This window comes from Oryx dammah, unplaced genomic scaffold (genome assembly GCF_014754425.2).
Source record: "Oryx dammah isolate SB20612 unplaced genomic scaffold, SCBI_Odam_1.1 HiC_scaffold_5, whole genome shotgun sequence".
Lineage (NCBI taxonomy): Eukaryota > Metazoa > Chordata > Mammalia > Artiodactyla > Bovidae > Oryx > Oryx dammah.
Genome location: NW_024070189.1, coordinates 55934472 through 55956011, shown reverse-complemented (window position 1 = coordinate 55956011; position 21540 = coordinate 55934472). Strand labels below are relative to the sequence as shown.

General features: G+C 41.8%; 1 protein-coding gene across 4 annotated transcripts in view; it reads left to right on the top strand.

Annotated features, from left to right (window-relative positions):
• Positions 1 to 21540, top strand: part of ARHGAP26 (Rho GTPase activating protein 26) — a 479720-nt gene that overhangs the window by 358095 nt on the left and 100085 nt on the right. For all 4 annotated transcript variants that reach the window (XM_040239820.1, XM_040239819.1, XM_040239822.1 and 1 more), the window contains exon 18: positions 11886 to 12045. In XM_040239820.1, coding sequence (XP_040095754.1) covers positions 11886 to 12045 — 160 coding nt within the window. The remainder of the gene's footprint in view (positions 1 to 11885; positions 12046 to 21540) is intronic.

The window sequence follows — 21540 nt, the reverse complement described above, 5'->3', positions numbered from 1 at the left end:
TAAGAACTCTCCTGGCATAATTCCTTGGTGAATCTATTTTTGTGATTAAGGCAATAAATGTAACAGAAGTATTTGTGTATTCACTCATATTCTAACATGTACCACTATATATAAACGCATTTTATATGTATAGATAAGATGAGCTGCTATTTCACTTCAGCTTGGACTACACTGACATTTTAGGAGATAACAGTTTAGGTGTAGCAAGGAGCCAGATGTTGGTGTAGAGTTTCAGGAATGGGAGATGTATTAAGATGTATTAATGGAGATGTAGTAAGATGTAATTCACTCAGATTTTTTTCTAATTTTTATGAGTTGTGAAACATATGTTGTTGAATTTTTTTAAAAGAATTGTATTCTATAGCATCAGAAATGTAAACATATATAAAAATGTTGATGTTCTACTCATGTGATATTTCATAGATGTTAGAGATCTAGGGTTTCATTTTTCATTGATCATAATAACTGATCTCCAGAACTTTTCCAGGGGGTGTCAGCTCTTGTATATGAAGAGGCATGAATTTTTCAGGACACCTTGAAATAATAATTTTCTCTGTTAATTGCCTATCCACATGTAGTTCATAAGTTCGTTGATAGCCCATGTAGGTTTATAAATTTCAGTCATTTTGGTACGTTGGCACAGTGTACCAGTAATCCAGCTTTTCCACCCTAAGTCTCATTTGTTTCAGGTTCATGGCAAGGAATGTAATTTTTTGTCTGTATCCTTTTTGAGGTGAAAGTACACTCCTTTTCAAAGCTCTGCCATTCAGATGGGCTATTTCCTTTGTTTAAAAAATCTTCATGAAAAGAAATAGATTACCCAGTGCATAAGTGTGTGTCCATGTTTACGTGTATGCATTCTTGTTTCTCTCTCTCTCGCTTGCTCTCAATTTGTCAGTCTCTCTCAGTAACATTGCCTATACTCCCATCAGTGGATTTGAAATCTTGATTGTATCTCATGAAAGGATTATGGTCAGTTTATAGACGCAACGACAAACTAAAGTGAAAACCCCTGACTGTTCAGTCTTGGAGCCGTTGTTCTTATTGGAGCTAAGCCACATGGAAAAGGGCCAATCCCTTAACCTTTGATGTAGCTCCTTTTATCCCTGACTTTTCATCTGTAAAATAGATCTAGTCATACAGATCTGTTATTTTAATTAATTAAAGGTTGTTAAGATGGTTCAGTTCAATGGGCTTTATAAATGTTTACATGCCTTGTTTAATATTGGTGCTCTTTGTGGGTGACTATTAGCTAGGTAGCAGGTAACTAGCACCTAGAGGCTGTTATGTATTCTAGGTTTCCAGCTTATTGGCTAAACATTGTGATCTTTCATGGACTTGCCTGTGGAGAAGTTGGCAAAAGACTTAGCGTAATGACTAAGGGGAAAATGTGGAATAGCTTCAGAGACCTACCATGTTAACAGACAGATACAAAGTACAGTGCTGACACATTTCAGTTAGTCAAATAAATATGAAAAGTAGCATATTCTGGTGTTCGCCTGTCTTGAACTCATCCTCTCATGGGGCTTTATTACGCTAGTTTGTGAAGCTCTTATATCTCATGGAATAGAGGCATTTAAGTCTTAGTAGTTGAGACCTTTCTGAGTCTACAGAGAAGCATAACTGATTATGTTATCCCTCTGATCAGAATTTTCTCCTGGATTACATTTAAAAAAAAAAAAAAGAATTTTCTCCTGGAGTATCATCTCATTGAGTGGGAGATGGGGGGGAAGCTACAGTGGCCTGCAAAGTCCTCCAAGGTTTCCTGCCCCCAAATACGTGACCTGACTTCCCTTGATACCTTCTTTGCTGGCTATGTGGCAGGGACACTAGCTTTCACTGGTGCTGCCAGCTGCCTGCATCTGCTCTCTGTTTCCTTGGAGCACTCTTCCCGGAGACCCACATGGCTTGCTTCCTTCCCTCCTTCAGGCTGCTAGCACATGCCTCCCTCCCAGTGGCTCCTTCCCTCACCACCATGCCTCAAACTGCAGACAGCCCCCCGGTGCTCTCTTTCCACTGTAGATTTTATTTGGTTATTGTCTGTTTGACCACAAAAGAATATACACTTTGAAAGCAGGGAATTTATGGGTTGGATCATCCGTCTTCTTCATGGCCTTATCCCTAGCACTTAAAGCAGTCCCTTGTGCATGATAGGCAGTGGAAGGTCCTAAGGCAGTTTCTCCAGGGCCTGCCTTTGGGGACAGTGCTCACCTAAAGGGGGCAGGTGAACCACTGAAGGAAACATCACCATCAGCAGAAACTGATCTGTTCACAGTGCTTGGTGGCATCAGGTTGGCTCACACAGGAGCATCTAATATGCCTCCTCTGTGCTCCGGCATCTCTCTCCAGACTGGAGAACATAAGCCTCAAAATAAGTCAGTCAGTGATAATGTGAAAGGACTTTAAAAACTGTAAAATGCTTTGAAAATGATAACAACACTGAACTTGAGAGTGGATTATTATATAATTTGAAATAGTTAAGTAATTTTCCAGGAAGCAGGGTTCCCTGGGCCAGCTTCTCTGCAGGTCTTTCTGTATGACAGTGCTATGCTTCCTCATCTGGGCCTGTGGACTGGGTCCAAGAATACAGCTGCAGGCCAGAGGCTCATCTAGCCAGGGCCAGAGAGGGGAAGCCCATCCATTAACCCCTAGACTGAAGGGATGTGCCTTCCATCTGCACAGAACTATTCGGATACCAAGTAGCTGAGACCATGCAGGGCAAGTAGAATGCAGATTGGCCTATTGTTAGTCTCTAAATGACAGTGACTAATTAGGAAAACTATACAGCTTAGCAGAAAAAGTATAATTCTTGTTGTTAATGAAACTTGACCTATTCTGGAGGGGGCCAGTAATTCCCATGACCCAGATTAGTTTTCTCCCAGAAGAGAAGCCTAGGGATTTTATACTGTTGATGGGCAGAGATGAACCTAATATTCTTGTTTGCTTTCAAAACATCCTTTTAAAAATAATCTGGTTCTCCTTTTACCCATGTTCTCTTTAAGGCTAGGCTATGTAGAAAAGAAGAGAAGCAAGTGAGATAAAAATGACAGACCATATACTGTATATATTATATCTCATACACACATACACGCCCACATTGCATTGTACCAGAGAGCATTTAGTAGCAGTTGCTCTGGACTGCAGACTGCCTGGCATCAAATTCCCCCCGTATGACTTATTCAGTATGTGATGGTGGTGTTTAGTTGCTGAGTTGTGTCCTACTCTTTGTGACCCCATGGACTATAACCCATCAGGCTTCTCTGTCCATGGGGTTTCCCAGGCAAGAATACTGGAGTAGGTTGCCATTTCCTTCTGCAGGGGATATTCCTGACCCAGGGATCACATCTATGTCTCCTGCACTGGAAGGTGGGTGCTTTACCACTGAGCCACCAGTATGTGGTAGCCCCCAGTATGTGACCTTGGACAAATTTCTGGATTTTCTGAGCCTTAGCTTCTTCGTGTGGGGGCAGTAATGGAACTTACCTCATAGGGTTATTGTAAAGATAAAATGAGTTAATCAATGGAGTGCTTAATACTTGTCTCACAGTAAGTGCTTAGTCAGTGTCAGTAGCTGTTATTGTTGATGATAATCTTAATAATCTAAGCAGGCAGGAAATAATGAAATTGCAGAAAGGGATAAGAAAAGGCAAAGTGAGATTTTTTTTTCCTCACAGGAGACACTGTCCTAGAAGGTTTAAGTGTATTGAAAAGAGCCTGATATAACATTGTGAACTTATGCTGTATTTTATAGTGCATATTAGAGCAGTCATGTAATAATGGTAATTATACCCTAGAGTATTTTATGGCCTTCGTACCTTCCAGAGTAGCACTGTGGCCAAGGAGAGCCACTGGTTTGTTACATGCTGTCAGTGTCGCAGTAAGCTGCTCTGGCCACTCCCCTGTGCTGTCCCCCCTTGGCAAAGGTAGCAAGACATTAGTAGATTACATGACAGCTTAAACCAGGCATTTAGGGAGTTGGTGATGGACAGGGAGGCCTGGCGTGCTGTGGTTCATGAGGTCGCAAAGAGTCAGACACGGCTGAGCGACTGAATTGAATTTAATTGAATTAGTGCAACTGAGCCTTGATAACCTCAAAGGAAGGTGACCTCCTAAAGCATGCATGTGTTCCTTTTTCCCCCAACACCTAATACAGGCAGACTCTGTGCTGAGCCCTGGCAATGGAGCAATAAGGGAGGATAATGCCATCCCAGTTTTCTTGGAACTTCTAGTAAGTGGAGGAGACAGACAATGATAATTCCATGAATAATGACATAATTCACTAAGTGCTAGGAAGGGGAATTGCAGAATTAAGAGTTGTAATGAGGTATCTGACCTGGCTTGGGGTATCCAGGAGAGACCTCTTTGGGAAAAGAGAGTGATGAGTTAGAAGAGAGCCAGATCAAGAGGGACTGCAGAGCTTCCCTGATCAGGGGATAGGCATTAGAAAGGAAGGCACCCAGGCCTAACTAGAGTTTTAGCCCAGGGACCCATGAACTAAGGGAGAGATGATGGAGGAAGGTCTAGATCAGGCAGAATCTTGAAGGCCAAGGGTTTTCAACTTGAAATTTAAAACAGAAACCTTTGGTGGATTTTAAATAGGTAGTGGAATTGGATTGGAGGAGGCCAGAGTAGAAATAGAGTTGGTTGCACACTCAGATTTTGGAACAGTCTCCACTTTAGACTGCAGGCTATATGCCAAAAGGTACAGTGACTTTTTAAAATTCACCCGAATCCCTTTTCCTTTTCTCTAAAGAATTTTCAGCACCAAATGGGCCTCTGTAATTGGGCATTAAAGTTGATGTATATTAAAAGTGAAAGTGAAAGTCAGTCAGTTGTGTCCAATTCTTTGCAACCCCATAGACTATACAGTCCATGGAATTCTCTAGGCCAGAATACTGGAGTGGGTAGCCTTTCCCTTCTCCAGTGGATCTTCCTGACCCAGGAATCAAACCAGGGTCTCCTGCATTGCAGGCAGATTCTTTACCAACTGAGCTATCAGGGAAGCCCTGATGTGTATCATATTGGTCAATACTTACCATCTTAGCAGATATGCTTACCCATCTGAAATATAGATTATACATTTCACTGAAAGTAGAGAAGACATTGTTGCTAGTCACAGAACTTTGATGAAAACAGAGCAGCCTGCAGGGATGCATGTACAGCCATAATTGTCTTGGGGGTGGGGAGGGGCTGCTTTGGAAACCATCCATTTAGCCATTCCTCCTTTTTTCCTTTTAATTCATTCTTCTCTCTGAAACTGTTCACTCTTTTGATCTGACTCTGCCAGCCAACTACAAATGGAATGCTATCAGTATGAGGGGCATTTTGCCACTTTTCATGTTTTTGTCAAGCATGAAGCCATTTTTTAGTCCAATAGCACTGTCATAGGCTCTTCTTTTTCTTCCTCTCTCTTGCTTTTTTCCCCCCTTCTTCCAGTTTAGTAATTTGGGTGGTAAATCAAGGGAGAAGCTTTTATTTTTTTTCTCTGTTGTGACCATTGCTTTTTCTCCCACATGCTGCAGCCTCAGTATATTCATTTGTGGTTGGATTTCTGAGTGGGAAAAAGAAGAGTGTCTTTTAGCCTAGCTGAACTGACGCTTACTTGTGTGGGTGCAGCAGAGTGCTGAAGTGAAGATTATGGGCTCTGCAGCCACCTTGAGTTCCTTTTCTGGTTCTGTCCTTCATTAAAGTGTGACCTCAAGCAAATTACTTAACTTTTCAGTGCTTCAGTTTCCTCAGCTGTAAAATGACAGTGATAGTCTTACCTACTTGTCTCAAGGCTTTCTCTTGAAGATTGCACTGTAAAAGTGTCCATCATATACCCTTAGTGTTTCAAAGTTTCAAATCTGGCTTCTCACTGGATAGGCATTCCCAGAGTGATGTTAAATATGGTTGGTGAACATGACCCCAGTCAATACATGGAAAAGATTATTTTAAACTCTCATTCTGGTGCCAGCCATCGGTACACCCCAGCAAAGCTGTATTTATGGCTCTGATGGGTTTCTTTGGCAGAGGCCTCCTGAGCACCATCCAGACTGGTCCCGTCTCACTGAGTTCAGGTGGTATCCAGGCAACATACACACACAGTCTGAATTAGTAGAAAACGCATGGCCAGTGGTGGTGGGGATTCCCCTCACCATTTCCCCACTCCGTACTAAAGATGAATTTGAAGCTGGTGGAAGGAACCACAGTGACAACCCTCGAAACTTAACTTGCCTTGGGTGACCACAAAAAATGTATAGTTCTAGCAACTTGATTTCTAGCTAATCCTTCTTGGCCCCGGGGCTTGGAGCTTCTCTAACCCTGAGAGGATGGTAGAGAGAGAAGTGATATTTACTGCAGCTTGGGTGCCCACTCACACGATGACTTTCCTAATCGGTAACCTGAGGCCTTCCCAGTCCCTACCTGTGTGCTGCAGGGGACCCACTCCAAGATCCAGATCCAGCTCACAGTCCTGAGACACTCATGAGAAGGGAAGCAGTCAGTGCAGAAATGTTCCATGGATTGGTTGTGAACATAATCACTTAGAGGAGAGAGTTCTGTGTGGCCTCCTGTCAGAGGGGTGTCTAGAGCTGGCCTTGCAGACAGGTGAGCTTTGGATGGTTAGGGGAGGACTTGCCAGGCAGCCCTAACCCTTGGAAGGCCTGAGTGTGGTGAGTTTTGCTATAGTTTCCAATGAGACTCTGAACCTGTCATGCCCAGAGTTGCTTATAGGGAAATAATAGAAATTAAGTCACGATGTATTTTGAATTTATCTGTAGATTTGAAGTATATCATAATTTTTTTTAAAGTAGAAATGAAAAGAACAAAGAATAACCAGAAGAAAAAATTAGCCCTTGAAATACAGGTGGAAGAGACAGGTTCCTTGCCCCAGGTAGAAGCAGGCCACTAGAGATTCCTGAACATGACACCAGGTGACACCACCAACTTACAGTGTGACTTTAAATTGGCACTTGCTGTTGCTTCCACATGGTCATCACCACTGTCTTGACTGCCCCTGTGGACAATACCAGCTGTCATTTATTAAGCCATTGTTTCAATCCAAGAGGTCAGTTCACCTAGTTTTACTTTATCGGCCTTAAAGAGTTGGGCATGACTTAGTGACTGAACAGCGACAAACTTTATGAAGCAGATGTTGTTGCTCATGTTTTACAGGTGAAAAAAGGGCTTTAGAGAAGCCAGGCAACCTGCCTACTCTCATCCTGCTGGGACTCTCTGTTGACTCCACCTCCTGTACTATACTATCTCCCTTGGTCTTTATTTCTCTGAATTTACAAATTGGACATGATATTTGTATTCTTTACCTGTAGAAGGAAGCTTTTCAAACTGTAAGTCATGACACATTAGTGAGTTGTGAAATTGATTTAGTAGATAGAAAAATGAGTAGAATCAAAACTAACAGAAGTTATCACACTATTTCTGAGACTTGTGTTTCTGATACACATGTGTGTATGTGTGTGTACCTCTGTGTGTGTGTATATATATATGTATGTATGTGCTAGTGAAATGTTACATGGGAAAATCTATTTTCTACCATGGGTCCTTGTCAGAAGGTGTGAGAGCCACTGTTCTAGACATATGAAGTTCAAGCAAACATAAAAACGTGTTGCAGTGCTCCTTGTAAACTCGAAAACACCTTACAAGTCTAAGTTATCATTTCTTAACACTGGAAGCTGAAGCAAACAAACAAAGCATGGCAGATAGTGTTGCTGTGCTGGAACCTCCACCCATCCGGTCCATCGCAGATAGTGCTACTCTGCCAACGTGTTGTGTCCTATGGAGCCAGGTTGCAGCTTGCATACTCCATGACACAGCACTGCAGGCCTCCAGATGAAACCTGTTTGCAAACCTAGCAACAGGCTTAGGTATTGTTGGTACATCAGGACCAGTCTGTAGTTATAAAGTACTACTCAGCACTTCCAGAGCTCCGGCTCTCATTTAAACGCTAGAAAAACAGATGTGATCCTTAAGACAGCATGGGTGTCTCTGCATTTCTGGCCCCAAAATGTTGGCTCCTATTTCTCTCCTCCTAATACTCCCCCATCACCATCTTCATCTGGAAGTAATCTTCTGCCTCTCAAAAGATGTCAGACCAATCCAGAGCCCTCATCCATTTTCCCTGGCAGCAAAGGTAGCAAGAGGCCCCTTTGCCATGACCATGTTCCTTGGAACGTGCTCTTACCTCATTAACCATAATTCCTGAGGGAACTATAGGGAACATGGGGTGTTGACCCCCACCAGCTGCCCTGAAGTCATGTCCCTCAGGAGATGCCCTGTTTCTCAGCTGTTGTGGCAAACTCTTGTGGGTCACAAAAGGAAGCAGGCCTTTCCCAGGTTAAAATCACATGTGAAGCTGTTTCTCTTCTGCCTGCAGAGGAAGTCTGTAGAACTGGCAGTAATGTAAGGCTCACAAAGGAGTCCCTGTGGACCTAGGCAAGGCCTATCAAAGACTTCCTTGGTGGAATGTGCAGTTATGCACAAGAGACTTTCATGTGTGGATTTTAAGTCAAGACTCAATGTGACATTCTAGGCTGTGAGGAAGAGCTCAAGCACCTCAGTTACCAGCCCAGAAAGCAAGTTTTCCATATTTTATAGACCTCACTAATGAATGAGTCCCGTGGCCTCAACTAGACCAGGCTCCCCAGCATTCTGCCAGCCTGCCTCCCACACATAGGTAAATGCATCAAGCTGTAATGGATGGCTGGTGCCAGCAAGAGGCTGAGGTCTGTGCCTTTCTTTCTGGGATGCAAAGTGATCTCCAGCCATTAATAATTCATTCTTGAGTAATGAACATAGCTATACCAAGTTGTGAGCAGTAATAATCAAATGATAGATCAATTTGTTGCTTCAGTGTACCAGAAGATAATGGTAGTTAGTCGTAAAAGGTGCAGCCTTTTTCCCCAAAAGTTTATGAGTTACATCAGTGTGTTGTAAGTTCTAAAATAAAATGGATCATTAAAAAAGAAATGAATTATGTTAGGTAGTCTCAAGCTTATTTATATTCACAAATGCATATTCACATTACCATACCTTTTTTCCAAATGCCTTTGGGTCACTGGGGTCTACAAATCAGAGTAACTATTGCTGATTAATTAAATCTAAGGAGTGGAACACAGTTCTAGACTTTGAAAAGTAGAAATACATTCTCCCAAAATCATCAGTAGTAATTTGAGGTTTTCCAAGTAAGTAGCTGGGTTGTGAATAATTGTTTAATGTCTACTCAGAAACTCCCATCATCTTTTAACACCACAGTGAACATTTGTTGTGTTTCTCCTGAGCCAGGCACTGCTCTCAGCACTGGTGTTACCAACTAAAATGAAAACAGTCTCTATCCTAAGGCAACAGTTGAGACACTAATAACTTGTAATAAATCCAGGGCCAACATGCCTGCCTTCATCAAGTGGTGGAGGGTTGGGAAGAGACTAGTCAGAGACTTTGGAAAGAAAGGGCACCATTGGAACTGTGCCTTGCAGATCAGCAGTTTGCCAAGCAAAGGAAGGAAGGGTAAGAGGACATTCCAGGGCGAGGATTGACAAAGGCAGATAGATATGAAAGTAGACAGAAGATGGGTAGTGAATGATTAATAGAATCATCATCACTGCATTTCCCACGTTATATCCATTTAATCTTCATAGCAACCTCATGAAGTAGATTAGAAATGAAACACCCTATTTTTAAAAGATGAGGAATCCAAAGCTTAAACATTAAGTCCCTTTTCCCAGGACCAGATCTGGGAGGAGGCAGAAGGCTTAGAAGTGAGTTGGAAAAAGCTGTGCAAGGTTATAGGAGTTTGACATGAGAAACAATGGAGCCCATCAATGGTTTATAGTCACCATTATCAGAACATTCCAACCGTGGAAGCATTCCTGAACATATACTGTGTCATACACATACACTGTGTCACTGTGTTCTCTCCCAGCGACCAAGCAAGGCGTGAAGCCATTGTAGTTTTCAACAGAGGACTGACTTGAGTGGCGCTGAATTGGCAGACAGAAGCTGGTGGGGGCAGGCTGAACCCCAAGAGTCTAGTCTGAGAGCCCTGTTAAGATGCAGTTGCTTTAGCCAGATGCCCTGTTGAGAAGCGTGATGGTGAAAGTGATCATTATCCAAACCCTATATTTTTATATTGGTCTACAATTTAAAAGTGCTTTCATATATAAATAGCTTGTTGATTCATATACACAAGGGACTTTTGTGACAAGAGGGTAAGTCTACTGACTTGACTCATTTGGCAGGGGAAATATAAGAGCATGGAATTCACTTCCTGCACAAAGGAGCTGATGTTGAAAGTAGTGGTGTTACAAGCAACTTGTAAATATGCAGACATGGTGATTCTAACTGAGACTCAGAACCAAATCTTTTCCCCTTCGCCAGGTAAAACCTTGACTATCTGCTTTAACACTTTCAGACTAGAAACCTGATACAGTTCTAGGTAGAATGGAAAACTCTAAGTAATATCCGGAAATTCAGCTAGATCTCAGGAAAGGAAAATAGTCTTATGTAGACCAGAAATAGGGCAAAGCATCAGTGGCAGAATCTCCTTGCTACAGGTGTTGCTTAGCAATAAAAAAGCAAATTCCCTTCTTTATTGGGCTGTTCCACAGTCAGGCTTCACAGATGTAACCATTTCTTTCAGAGGAGGAGTTTTTTATGAAATTAGACTTTTAGCCCTAGAAAATGAAAGAAAAATATGTTTCTGGTGATAAAATCAGTTAATATAGTATTCAGTAAAGGCTCAGCTTCAAAACCAGTACTTAAAGCAGTCAAATCTCTTTTTTCTCCTACAAAATAGAAGTATCCAAGAGAAACAGTGCAAACATTTATAGAATTGTATGAAAAAAAAAAAAAAGAAAAAAACCTCTGTATAAATAGCACTAAATGCTAGGGAGGTATGTCTGTGCAAACTGCCACCACTGCCCAATTTCTCTCTAGTTTCTAGTAATGAATAGTTTCCTTCTTCCAACAGGTGATTTAGGGAAGCCCCTAATATTTTCTTAACAATATTGAACGGCCTTAACTTCTAACTTAACTTGTTGTCAATAGATAACTTTGTACATTTTTATACGTGGGGCTAGCAAATGAACAATGAAGTTTTATGACTAGGTCATGGTGACCTGGGTGTGGATTTCAGATATATGTTTTGATTAGTTGATTATACAAAAATATGCATATGTGTTTAGAAGCTTACTCAGACCTGATACTCCTGGCCCTGCGTATTTCTTGGATTTTAAGTGATAATATAAACAGCTATATATGTGGATATGTTTTTATTTCTGTTCATGCCACGTGTCTGGCTTAGTACAAGCCACGCGTCTGATGTGATGGGACTTAAATGCTTTGAGCCTAAAGTGCTGAATTTCCTGACAGATCTACTCATTTAAAAAATTAGATCTATTTTGGGCTGTGTTTGCAAATGTATTAAAGCCGTCAGGAGTTTTTATATTTGCACTAGAGAAAATGCTAATGATCACAGTGGTTTAAGCAGCAGCCAAGGATAAAAGTTGTAACTAAGAGGGATTACCAGTTAACCTGGATTTGCAGAACAAGGATTCAAATGTGCAAAGGTTCATATTTTGGAAGGCAAGCCGTTTTGGTTGGTTGGTTGGTTATTGGTTTCTTTTAGGCAAAATGGGAATTGTAAAGAGAGGCGTATCATGAAATAGCAAAATAGCCTAACACTGGAGATTTCTGAAACTTTGGCAAATGAAACTATGAGTAAAAAAGTCTCTCTTTGGACTCTAGCAGCTAGGTCTGGCTTTGGACTCCAGACTCCTAGGTCTGGCTCCTACCAGATGAGGTATCTGAAGATGAGATGGGTATAGGAAGTCAGTTGTCTGTCATTTACTATTTCTCTCATTTGTGCCATTTCTTTTGCTTCCTCTCAGTGTTGCTAACAACCACAAGCAGAATTTGATGACAGTGGCAAACCTCGGCGTGGTGTTTGGACCCACCCTGCTGCGTCCTCAGGAAGAAACTGTAGCAGCCATAATGGATATCAAGTTTCAGAACATAGTCATTGAGATCCTAATAGAAAATCATGAAAAGGTAATATATTGTTTGTCATTGCAAGTGGACAATTTATCTGGGGAGAGCTGAGTTAGAACTGGCCTACAGGGTTGACTCAGGTTTGCGTTGCTGGTGGCTCTTACTCTGTGGTGACGCTGACGAAGTTGCTGATGGTGGTGGTGATGGTAGTCATCTTGGGATGGCAGCAGTGACTACGGTGGTGGTTGTGGTGGTGGTAGCAGTGGGCAACAGAATGAGCATTTCTTTTGTAATAGGAACTGTGCTAAGCACTTTATATATGTTGTCCTTTTAACCTCACAACTATCTGATGAAGGAGGTACTACTTGGAGCCTCATTTTGAAAATGGCTTTTAGCCATTTTTTTACTTCTTTTTTTTCCTATGAATTTTTGAGTTTGTAAATATTAGGGATAGTAAACGATTTTCATGTGCATTACAAATATTTTTCCTAATATAGTTTCCTTATAATTTTATAAATGCTGTATTGTTTTACACTGTGTATGTGGTTGGGTACATACTCAGTTTTTTTCCTTTAGGGCACTGAAGTTTCTAGTCTGTCTTAAGAGGGTTGCCCTCACCCCTGCCTAATGATGTATATCAACACAGCTGCCCTTAAAAACTGGGCTACGGGGACAGAAAGCAGCATGCACCCGTCTGTTCCACCTCAGTTTCTGGTAGCAAATCCCTATGAATCTTCTCAGCATCTGCAAGGCCCCTTAGGGCACCATTTGACAGTCCAGGGTGCTGAGATATAATGAAATCCTAAATAAAAACTTTACCTAGAATGGTGAATTAATTGTGCTAGATTACCTGCCAAATGAATCTAGCATCTGACCACTAACCACCTGCACTGACAACACAATACCATAAGCCATCATCAGCTCTTGTCTGGGTTTATACAGGAACCTCCTAATTTGTTTCCTTGCCTCCACCATTGGCCTGTCTGTTCTGATGTCAGCCACCAGAATGAGATGTTTTTAGTGTTAGATCACATCATGTCAGTTGTCTGCTAAGAACTGTCCAGTGTCTTCACATTTCAGAGTGAAACTCAGAGCTCTTATAGGAGCCTGGAATGTCCTCCACAGCCTCTGCTCTCCCCTCTGCTACTTGCCTCATGTCATCTCCTGCAGCCCTCTCCTCCAGCTCCTGCCTACAGCCACTTTGACCGCCTCACTGTTCCTTGCCCATGGCACACACTCACACCTCAAGGCCTCTGTGACTGCTGTTTGTGGTGCCTGAAACACTCTAACTCCTTCAAGCCTGAGTGAGGCCCACCCATATCTCTCTAAGTGAAACTGTGGACAGCTCCAACTCCAGCACTCCCCTGCCCCTGAGGGTGCTTTCTCTCTCTCCACATCTCTTAGCACTTTCTAGTATACTGTATATAATTTACTTGTTGATTACATCTGTTGTCTTTCTCACCTCTTCTAGAACATATGTATCATGAAAGCAGACAAATTTGGGCTATTTTGTTCCCATAGTTCTTCAGTATGTGCTTAGTACATGCATGTTGGGTGAATGGATGGTAGCTGGCCTCCAGACTAGCTCCCGGTGACCCTTGTTTCCTGGTATTCAGCGCCTTGTGTGTTCTCGTCAACTGTGAATAAGGGATCAATACTGATCCCAGTGTGATCAGTAGGAATTGATAATGAGAAACTGTGACGGTAACGGACTTGACTTTGGAGACCAGTCCTGAGACCTGGTAGCATTTGCCATGGTCTGGATTTTCTCACTCTGGGGGAAGCAACCCACATGTTGTGAGGATGATCACACAGCCCAGTGGGGAGAAAGTGAGGCTGCCTGCCAACAGCCAGACCAGCATGCCAGCCATGTGAGTCTGTTATTTTGGAAGTGACTCCTCCAGCCCTGGTCATGCTTTCATATGATGTGGCCCCAACCAACACCTTTAGTACAGCCTCATAAGAGACCACTGAGCTAAGCCTCTCCTGAATTCCTGACCCATTGAAAGTGGGAGAGATATTAAATATTTCAAGCCACTAAGTGTGGGGGTAGGGGTAAGTTATTACACAGCATTAGTAACTACTAAAGAACCTCTGAATATAGACTTTTGCGGAGTAATTGAGGTATCCTGGAAAATTGTGTAGACAGCATAGCTTTTTGTTACATGGTTAATAAAAAGATCTGAGGTCAGATAATTTACTTGAAGAAATGATCTTCTCTCTGTCTCAACCTTTGGACTTTGTCTAGCCACTTCCTTCATATATAGTAAGTCAGGTATAGATGATTATGTTCTGTATGAGTAAAATGAACTTGTAAAAAGGAAATATAATTGAATAACATGTTTCTAAACAAGTTAATAGCATGATTTCTAAAAGCAAACCACTTGGATGTAAATTTATTACCTCTTGTCAGCTGTGTGACCATGAACATATTACTCATCCTCTCTATGCTCATAAAAATACTTTCAGTACAGTGTGACTGCTGTGACAAATAACCCCCCAAATCAGTGACTCAGGACAATAGTAATCTCTGTCTTCCTCACATACCAGTTCACTGGGGGTATTCTGTTGGTTGGATCCTACACAGTGATTCAGCAATCCAGGTTCCTTCTCTCTTGTAGTTCTGCCTTCTGTTCTGCAGATCTCTACAATCAGCCGTTTGGTGAGGGAAATGAGAGGGCGTGGTAGATTGTGTAAGATTATGTGAGCCAAACCCAGAGGATGCTTTCCTTATTCTCTTCCACTTTCCATTGGCCAGAACTCAGTGATGTGGCCACTGCTAACTGCAAGGAAGACTGGGAAAGCCCCTAACCATGCAGAGCAAAGGGAAAGACGTTTGATGACCAGTCAGCCACATCCCTTCAGTTGGTTTGTTATAGGGGTGAGATAAGGTGATTTATTAAAGGTCTTAGCCAAGAATCTAACAAGGAGTATCACTAACTGTAAACTATTCTTTTCAGCAGTCTGAACAGATTTCTCTGAAGATAGAGCATAAATACATCTATGAGTATCACATGTGCCCCCTTGCTCAAAATAATTTTTAAACATAATATTTTCTCAAATAAATAATATTAAATATTAAGACAGAGCTCTAAGGAGTAAGTACTTTGATTATGTTTCATGTCTGAGCTTATAGCAGGCAGCATCTAGTAGGTTTTGAACTGTAATAATTTTTGGTGTCTTTGGGCCTTCAAAGCCAGGAAACATTAAAAAGTAACATGATAGGAAAAAGATTGGATACTGCTAATAACATTATTGAGACTTGTGTCAACAAGCACCATCCCACTTGAGCGCAAAATGCAGAAATAGAAATGAAATATGAAATGCAGGGCCAGGCCTGCAATTATATGGGCAGGAACTGGTGCAAATACTCATCTGATATGTTGGATTATAAATTATGTTCCTCTCTACTGTGTATCTGGTGAGGCACATATTAAAAGAGCATTGCAGTGCTTTATTATATGTTCTTTTTCATTAGTTTCTGCCAGAGAGTGGGATGAATCACAGTGAGATTTATGTTCCTGTGGGAGCCGGTGCAGGAGTGTCAGTGGACACACTCTTGGGATGAAGGCTACCGTGGAGTGTGTGTCTCCAGTCCTGAGGGAGCTCCCGTGCCACCCTGATAGAGGTTTTTAACCTGGGGTCTGTGATGGGCCAAAGCTATGTGCAAGACCTGTGTTTGTACATGATTCTGGGGAGAAAGTCTTAAACATTCATCAGGCTTGCCTTTCTGATAAGAACAACTTAGACTAAGGCAGCTTGACTCCTTTGCAAATGTTGCTTCAGGCCTGGTCTGGTATAAAGTCAGCAGATGCTGTGTTAGTCTCCTTTGGAAGCCTGTGATGTTCACCTCAAGGAACTCATGCTCTGAGATCCCTTAGCTTTGGAGACAATGGTTTGGATGAATTTACTGCCAAAGGAATTCAATTTTATTCATCAACAGACCTTGTCCTCAGATAAATATTGTCATCTTTCTTTAAAATTCACAATATGGAGATGTTAGTTAACAGTATTTAATGAGCATTCCCTTGGTGGTGGTGGTTTAGTTGCTAAGTCGTGTCAATCTCTTGCGACCCCACTGACTATAGCCTGCCAGGCTCCTTTGTCTACGGGATTCTCTAGCCAAGACTACTGGAGTGGGTTGCCGTTTCCTTCTCCAGGGGATCTTCCCGACCCAGGGATTGAATCCGGGTCTCCTGCATTGCAGGCAGATTCTCTACCAAATGAGCTATGAGGGAAGCCCTTAGGCTTGGCTATAATTTTCTAGAAGCATAAACACACACAAATCTCTTGAGTGACCACTTTTCTAACTTTGTTGTCAGAAGTTGCACAAAATCCTGAAACACCAGATGAAGAAGTGCTAACAGCATCATTTCAATCTATCCCCCGACAGGCATTGGATAGCATATGTCCTCTTGGTTGAAACAAGCCGTCATGCGGGTCTTAAGTGTATGTCCCCCAGTTAGAGGCATAATGCCCTCTCCCATGTTGTTATGGGCATTTTATATAGGATGTGTAGTTTGTGCCTTGGAACAAAATTGAGAGGGGCTCAGGAATAAGTATTGAAAGACAGCACAGAGAGAGGGTATAGAAACCCAGGCACATAACCTTGCTGGAGCCACTTGGTGGGGGGAACCATAAGATGTGTCTTTCAGTTATCGCTTTGTAACAGATCATCTGCGGACCTAGTGACATAAAATAGCAATAATTTTTTGCTCACAATTCTGTGTACCAGAACTTTGGGGAGGGCTCACCTGTGTTCTATATCACATCTGCTCAAGTGGTTTTAGCGCAGCTGCTAGATCCAGGACGGCCTTACTCCACATGTCTGGGACCTTGGTGCCACCTGTTGCTGGGACACCTTGGTCCTCCTCCACTGTCCTCTTTCTCCACCTGCTCTATCATCATTTAATAGTCTAGGCCAAACTTTCAAAAGGACAAGCACAGAAGCCGCAAGGCCTCAGAAGTTCTAGGCCTAGAGTAGAATAGACAAAGTGTTGCTTTGACTGGATTCTCTTGGTCAAAGCAACAAGTCCAGCCACACTGAAGGGGCAGGAAAGAGAACCCCCCACCTCCCACCATGGGAAGAGCAGTGTGCCCACACAGATGTGGGAGGAGTTGTGGGCTGCTGTCTTTGCAGACCATCTCCCAGAATGCCTCACTCCCCATCACTGGCAGGTTCCCATGTAGCTTCCTTTTCTTATTAGTGGTGCAACTCCTCAGCAGGTCTTATGGAAAATGCTCTTCTGTTTCTCCTCAGTATTGCCGTTTTTACATGGCCAGGGAGCATCCAACATTTGGCAATAGTGGCACATTCAGTCTTCACATACCCTTTGTGAGCCTCGGTATGGAGTACTGACTCATTAATGTCTAAAATGGAAAGCTTTGTCTTTAAAATTGACATTTAGAAGAGAGGGAGAATTTTCTCCTGATGAGAAAACTCAGTTTCTTTTTCCTTATTAAACATATTTTTTCATGCATAGGGCCTTGCCTCTCTACTGTCCACCCCTCTTCTCCGCCTCCCACTCTCTCGTTGTTTACTGAGGATTAACACTAGACATTCAGACAAAGCGTTAAAAATTAAAATGAACTCCTGGACTCCTTTATGTTATCTCTGGCACATCTGCACAGCCTCAAGACAACACCTATTTGTCTAGAAACATCCCCTGCTTAGCATCATCATCTCATCTCGAGAACTTAACCTGTTTCTTGTTCGTGGGAGCCTTCATGATGTGTTTCTCACAGACATGATTTGGTCAGATTAAGTTCACTAACTACATACCTTGTTGTGATGCTCCAGAAACTTTGTTGTTCACCTCCTGCACAGCCCTGGGTAGGGGAGCAATGTTTGAAACAATTTGTACCAAATAGATATCCCACAGTAAGTGAAAGCAGAGAGGAAAAAGCTAGAAGATACAGATTATGCATGGGTTTTCATGGTACTTGTTCTTTTTCCATGCTGGTAATACATACTGATTTATTTGCTCAGTTAAAGGTAATGGGTCTTTTTAATCTACATAGTCTAGCAGTAATAAGAATAGTGATATTAATAGCTAACTTTTACTTACAGCTTATTGTTCACAAGACATTGTGGTAAGCAGCCATATATTTATCATATCATTTACTTTCCATAGCAACATTATAAGGCCAATATTGTTAGCTTTCTTTTATAGATTTTGAACCTGAAGTCCAGAGAGTTGAAGAAACAACTTGTTAGGAAAGGAACTAAGGTTGAACTTAGGACTCCTTTCACAACTCAAGCTACTAAAATCTATTCTTGTTAATCTCTAATGATGGCAGTTATTGAACATCTACTGTTAACCAAAGATTAAATGAGACAGGATCTTTTTTCCAATGGCTTTCTTGTTTTCTCAGGATATAACTTACCATAATACAGTTTGCTAAGTGACATTCAATCAAATGACTGAATTATATGGTACCACTGAGGAGAAATAATTTCATTCAGCTTGTACTGGCCTGTAGAGGTTTTGTAGGCAGAGCAACAGTGGAGACAGTGGGGACAGCCTTCCAGAGGAACATTAATCAACTCGTATGTATTACAACAACATGGCTGTGAAAGCATATTGGCTTATATGTTAGCAAGTGGTTGGAGATGATGCCAGACAGTTGGATTGAGCCCCTCTGTCAGGGGTCTTGAAAGCTATGGGAAAAAGGTTGACATTTGCTCCAGAAAAATGGGAGCTCTCAGGGATTCCAAGTAGAGGGGTGAAATGATTGTATCAGCACTTGAGAAAGACATCCCTGAAGCAGAACTAGATTGTACTTTGGTTGCTGATATCAAAATCACTCGTTAGAGAAATAACAAAACCATAGAGTTGATCATACTGTTGTAAACTTGGATCTATATATTTTAAAAGTCTTACTCAGAGACTGTAACCTTTAACCTATAGCCTTTACTTATTATAGGCTAGGGTAGGATCCTAATGGCTTTTATTTGAGTTGTCTTGCCAGACTTCCCGAAGGGAAATACTAGCTCATGGCATCATTTCCCATCAGCAACTCCATACCCTGTACTCAGCATGGTTTATATGAAAGCTAAAGAACAGACTTGAGAGTCTGGCTCTTTTTGTGGTCAGATTTCAGAGTTGAAAGTTCAGAGGGAAAAGACTTTGGCTGTTTCCATGCTTGTTTGAGGTAATAATTGTTTTAAGTCAAACAGCTCATACCTTGTCACCTTAAGACATCAATTAGGCCCATAGTTGGGGTTATAGTGAAAGTTACCAGTATTTATATGCGTCTAGTTACGATTTCAAAATACTAAATGCTGTCATTGTTCAAGATACCTGAAAGCCCAGAAATTCTGCAATTTCTTACAAAGTTTGTTCCATTTCTCTTTTTAAAGGTTACCTTGCCAGTGACTTTGAAAATTTTAAATGTCTAGAAAGAACAACCTTGTCAAGAATCAAACTGCCACCTTTTCAGAGTTTTGGTCAAACGTGAAATCTCAGGTTATATGTATGTGTTCATCTTCCCATTACTTTCTGACATATATTTAGTAGGATGGGACTGGCTTGTTCTTGAGCAGTCCATGGTGTTTCTTTTGGCTGTAACACTCAAAAAGGTTCCTGCATATGAAGCTGGACGTGGGTGTGCACAGGTGCCCAGGCACCTTGTGCTTTTTTCAGTACTCTGCCCCTTTTAATGCCTATTGATGGTGTACAAAGTAAGTTACCGTGATTCTTTTTCCAGTCCATCAGTTGGCTTTGAAGAGGTAGGAGAGTTGAGCTTGGAGTTGTTAATTCCCAGAAGAGCCCAAAGATCAGTGCCCCTTTTGCATACCTGTTAACTTTTAATCTTATAGTCAGTCAAGGGAAAGAGTGAGCAAATATAGATGGCCTCACTTAACATCTAGTGTAAAAGCAGCAGGTCCTAAACAACCTTGCATTTCCATTAAAATGATAGAGTTTCTTTCAAGATTGTCTTGATTTGAGTTGATTTGGGCCACTGAATTGCCTTGATCTGCTTTTAACAAAATATTGGTGGCATTGACATCTATTGCATTCATTGTTGGGGTTTGTACACAAAATGTAGATCAATTAATAGAATACAGTTGATTTCAATAGATTCTGTCAGCTGACCAGTGTTGGGCAATTGTATTTCATTTCCTTGGTATTTCAAGCAGCTGTTGATATGCAGAATGGACGATGATGATGATGATGAAGAATACCTGGACGCTTTATTCCATGGAGATAACCCCTGTCACTGTGGCCTGCTTGGGAAGCTAATCTTGTGTCTCATGGCCATGGCTTTTTTCATTTGCTCATTGATTTGTTGTTGTTGTTGTTACCTTTCCCTACATTGGTCCCTGAGGACCTTCTTTTTGCATGCGTGCTCAGTCCTGTCCGATTTTTTGCGACCCAATGGCCTGTCCCCTGCCAGGTTCCTCTGTCCATGGGATTTCCCAAGCAAGAACACTAAAGTGGGTGCCATTTCCTACTCTAGGGGGTCTTCCTGACCCAGGGATCGAATCTGCATCTCCTGTGTCTTCTGCATTGGCAGGTGGATTCTTTCCCACTGTGCCATCTTCTTTTTGGTTCTATCCAGTTAGGTCTAGAAATAAGCTGGAATTACTTATATAGTGGGCCAGAATGGTTCTGTCACAGACCTTTTTTCTTTTGTTGTGTCTAATGCCATGTAAACTGTTCTTCCTTAGTTTTACAGGTTGTGGATCTGAACATGTGTATTCCCCCCACCACCCCACCAGTAAAGCCCCAGAAAAACCAAGCATATTTGAATTGTGAAGCTTCTTTAATGGTTCTCAAGTAACGATGGAGCTTTGTTATGTTACACTCTAATTCCTCTCTGTCAGCAAAGATAATAGGAAATGGAATCATTTTGGAGATAGGGAAAATCACAGCCTCCCATGGGTTACCCAGGCTGGCGATATATATGGCCAGTTACTAAATGGAATTGGCTCCTTTTGAGGGACTTTTAATAAAACTCCACAAACTACTTTCCAAATTGTTGTTCTCTGGGCCAAAATGCTGATATCAACAGGACATTGGACTTCCAACTGTCCTTAAAAAACCTCTCTGTGCCTGTAGCCTCTGAATTTGGCTTCTTAACTATTATATTAAATAAGCCCTGCTAAGACTTGCCTGGCTTTCCAGAAGAAAGGCACTGGGTTTATGGCTTGCCGTACCCTGAGCAATCCTGCTCTACAGCCTGTTGTTAGAAAGAGCGGGCAGTGTGTTAGCTGGTATGTGTAGGCCTAATCCTCCATCTCCAAAGCAGACACTCTTCAGATTAAATAAGCCCATAACTTTTTATTTTTTATTACTTGAAACCCTGATGCACCATGTCTCAGAAAACTGCTTAGTCTTCTCTCTCTAGAAGCCTTTCTCTTTTGTCTTGTAATCCCAGGCCTCTGTCATTGATTCATTGTCTCAGCTACTTTTCAGTTACAGACCAGGAACTCTTCATCATTACTTAATTTTCCTCCCATAAAGATCACAGCACGTAATAAAGAGTAGACCACACACATTATGAGGAGGCTCCTAATCCTTGTAAATTGCAGAAGCATGTTACAGGTGG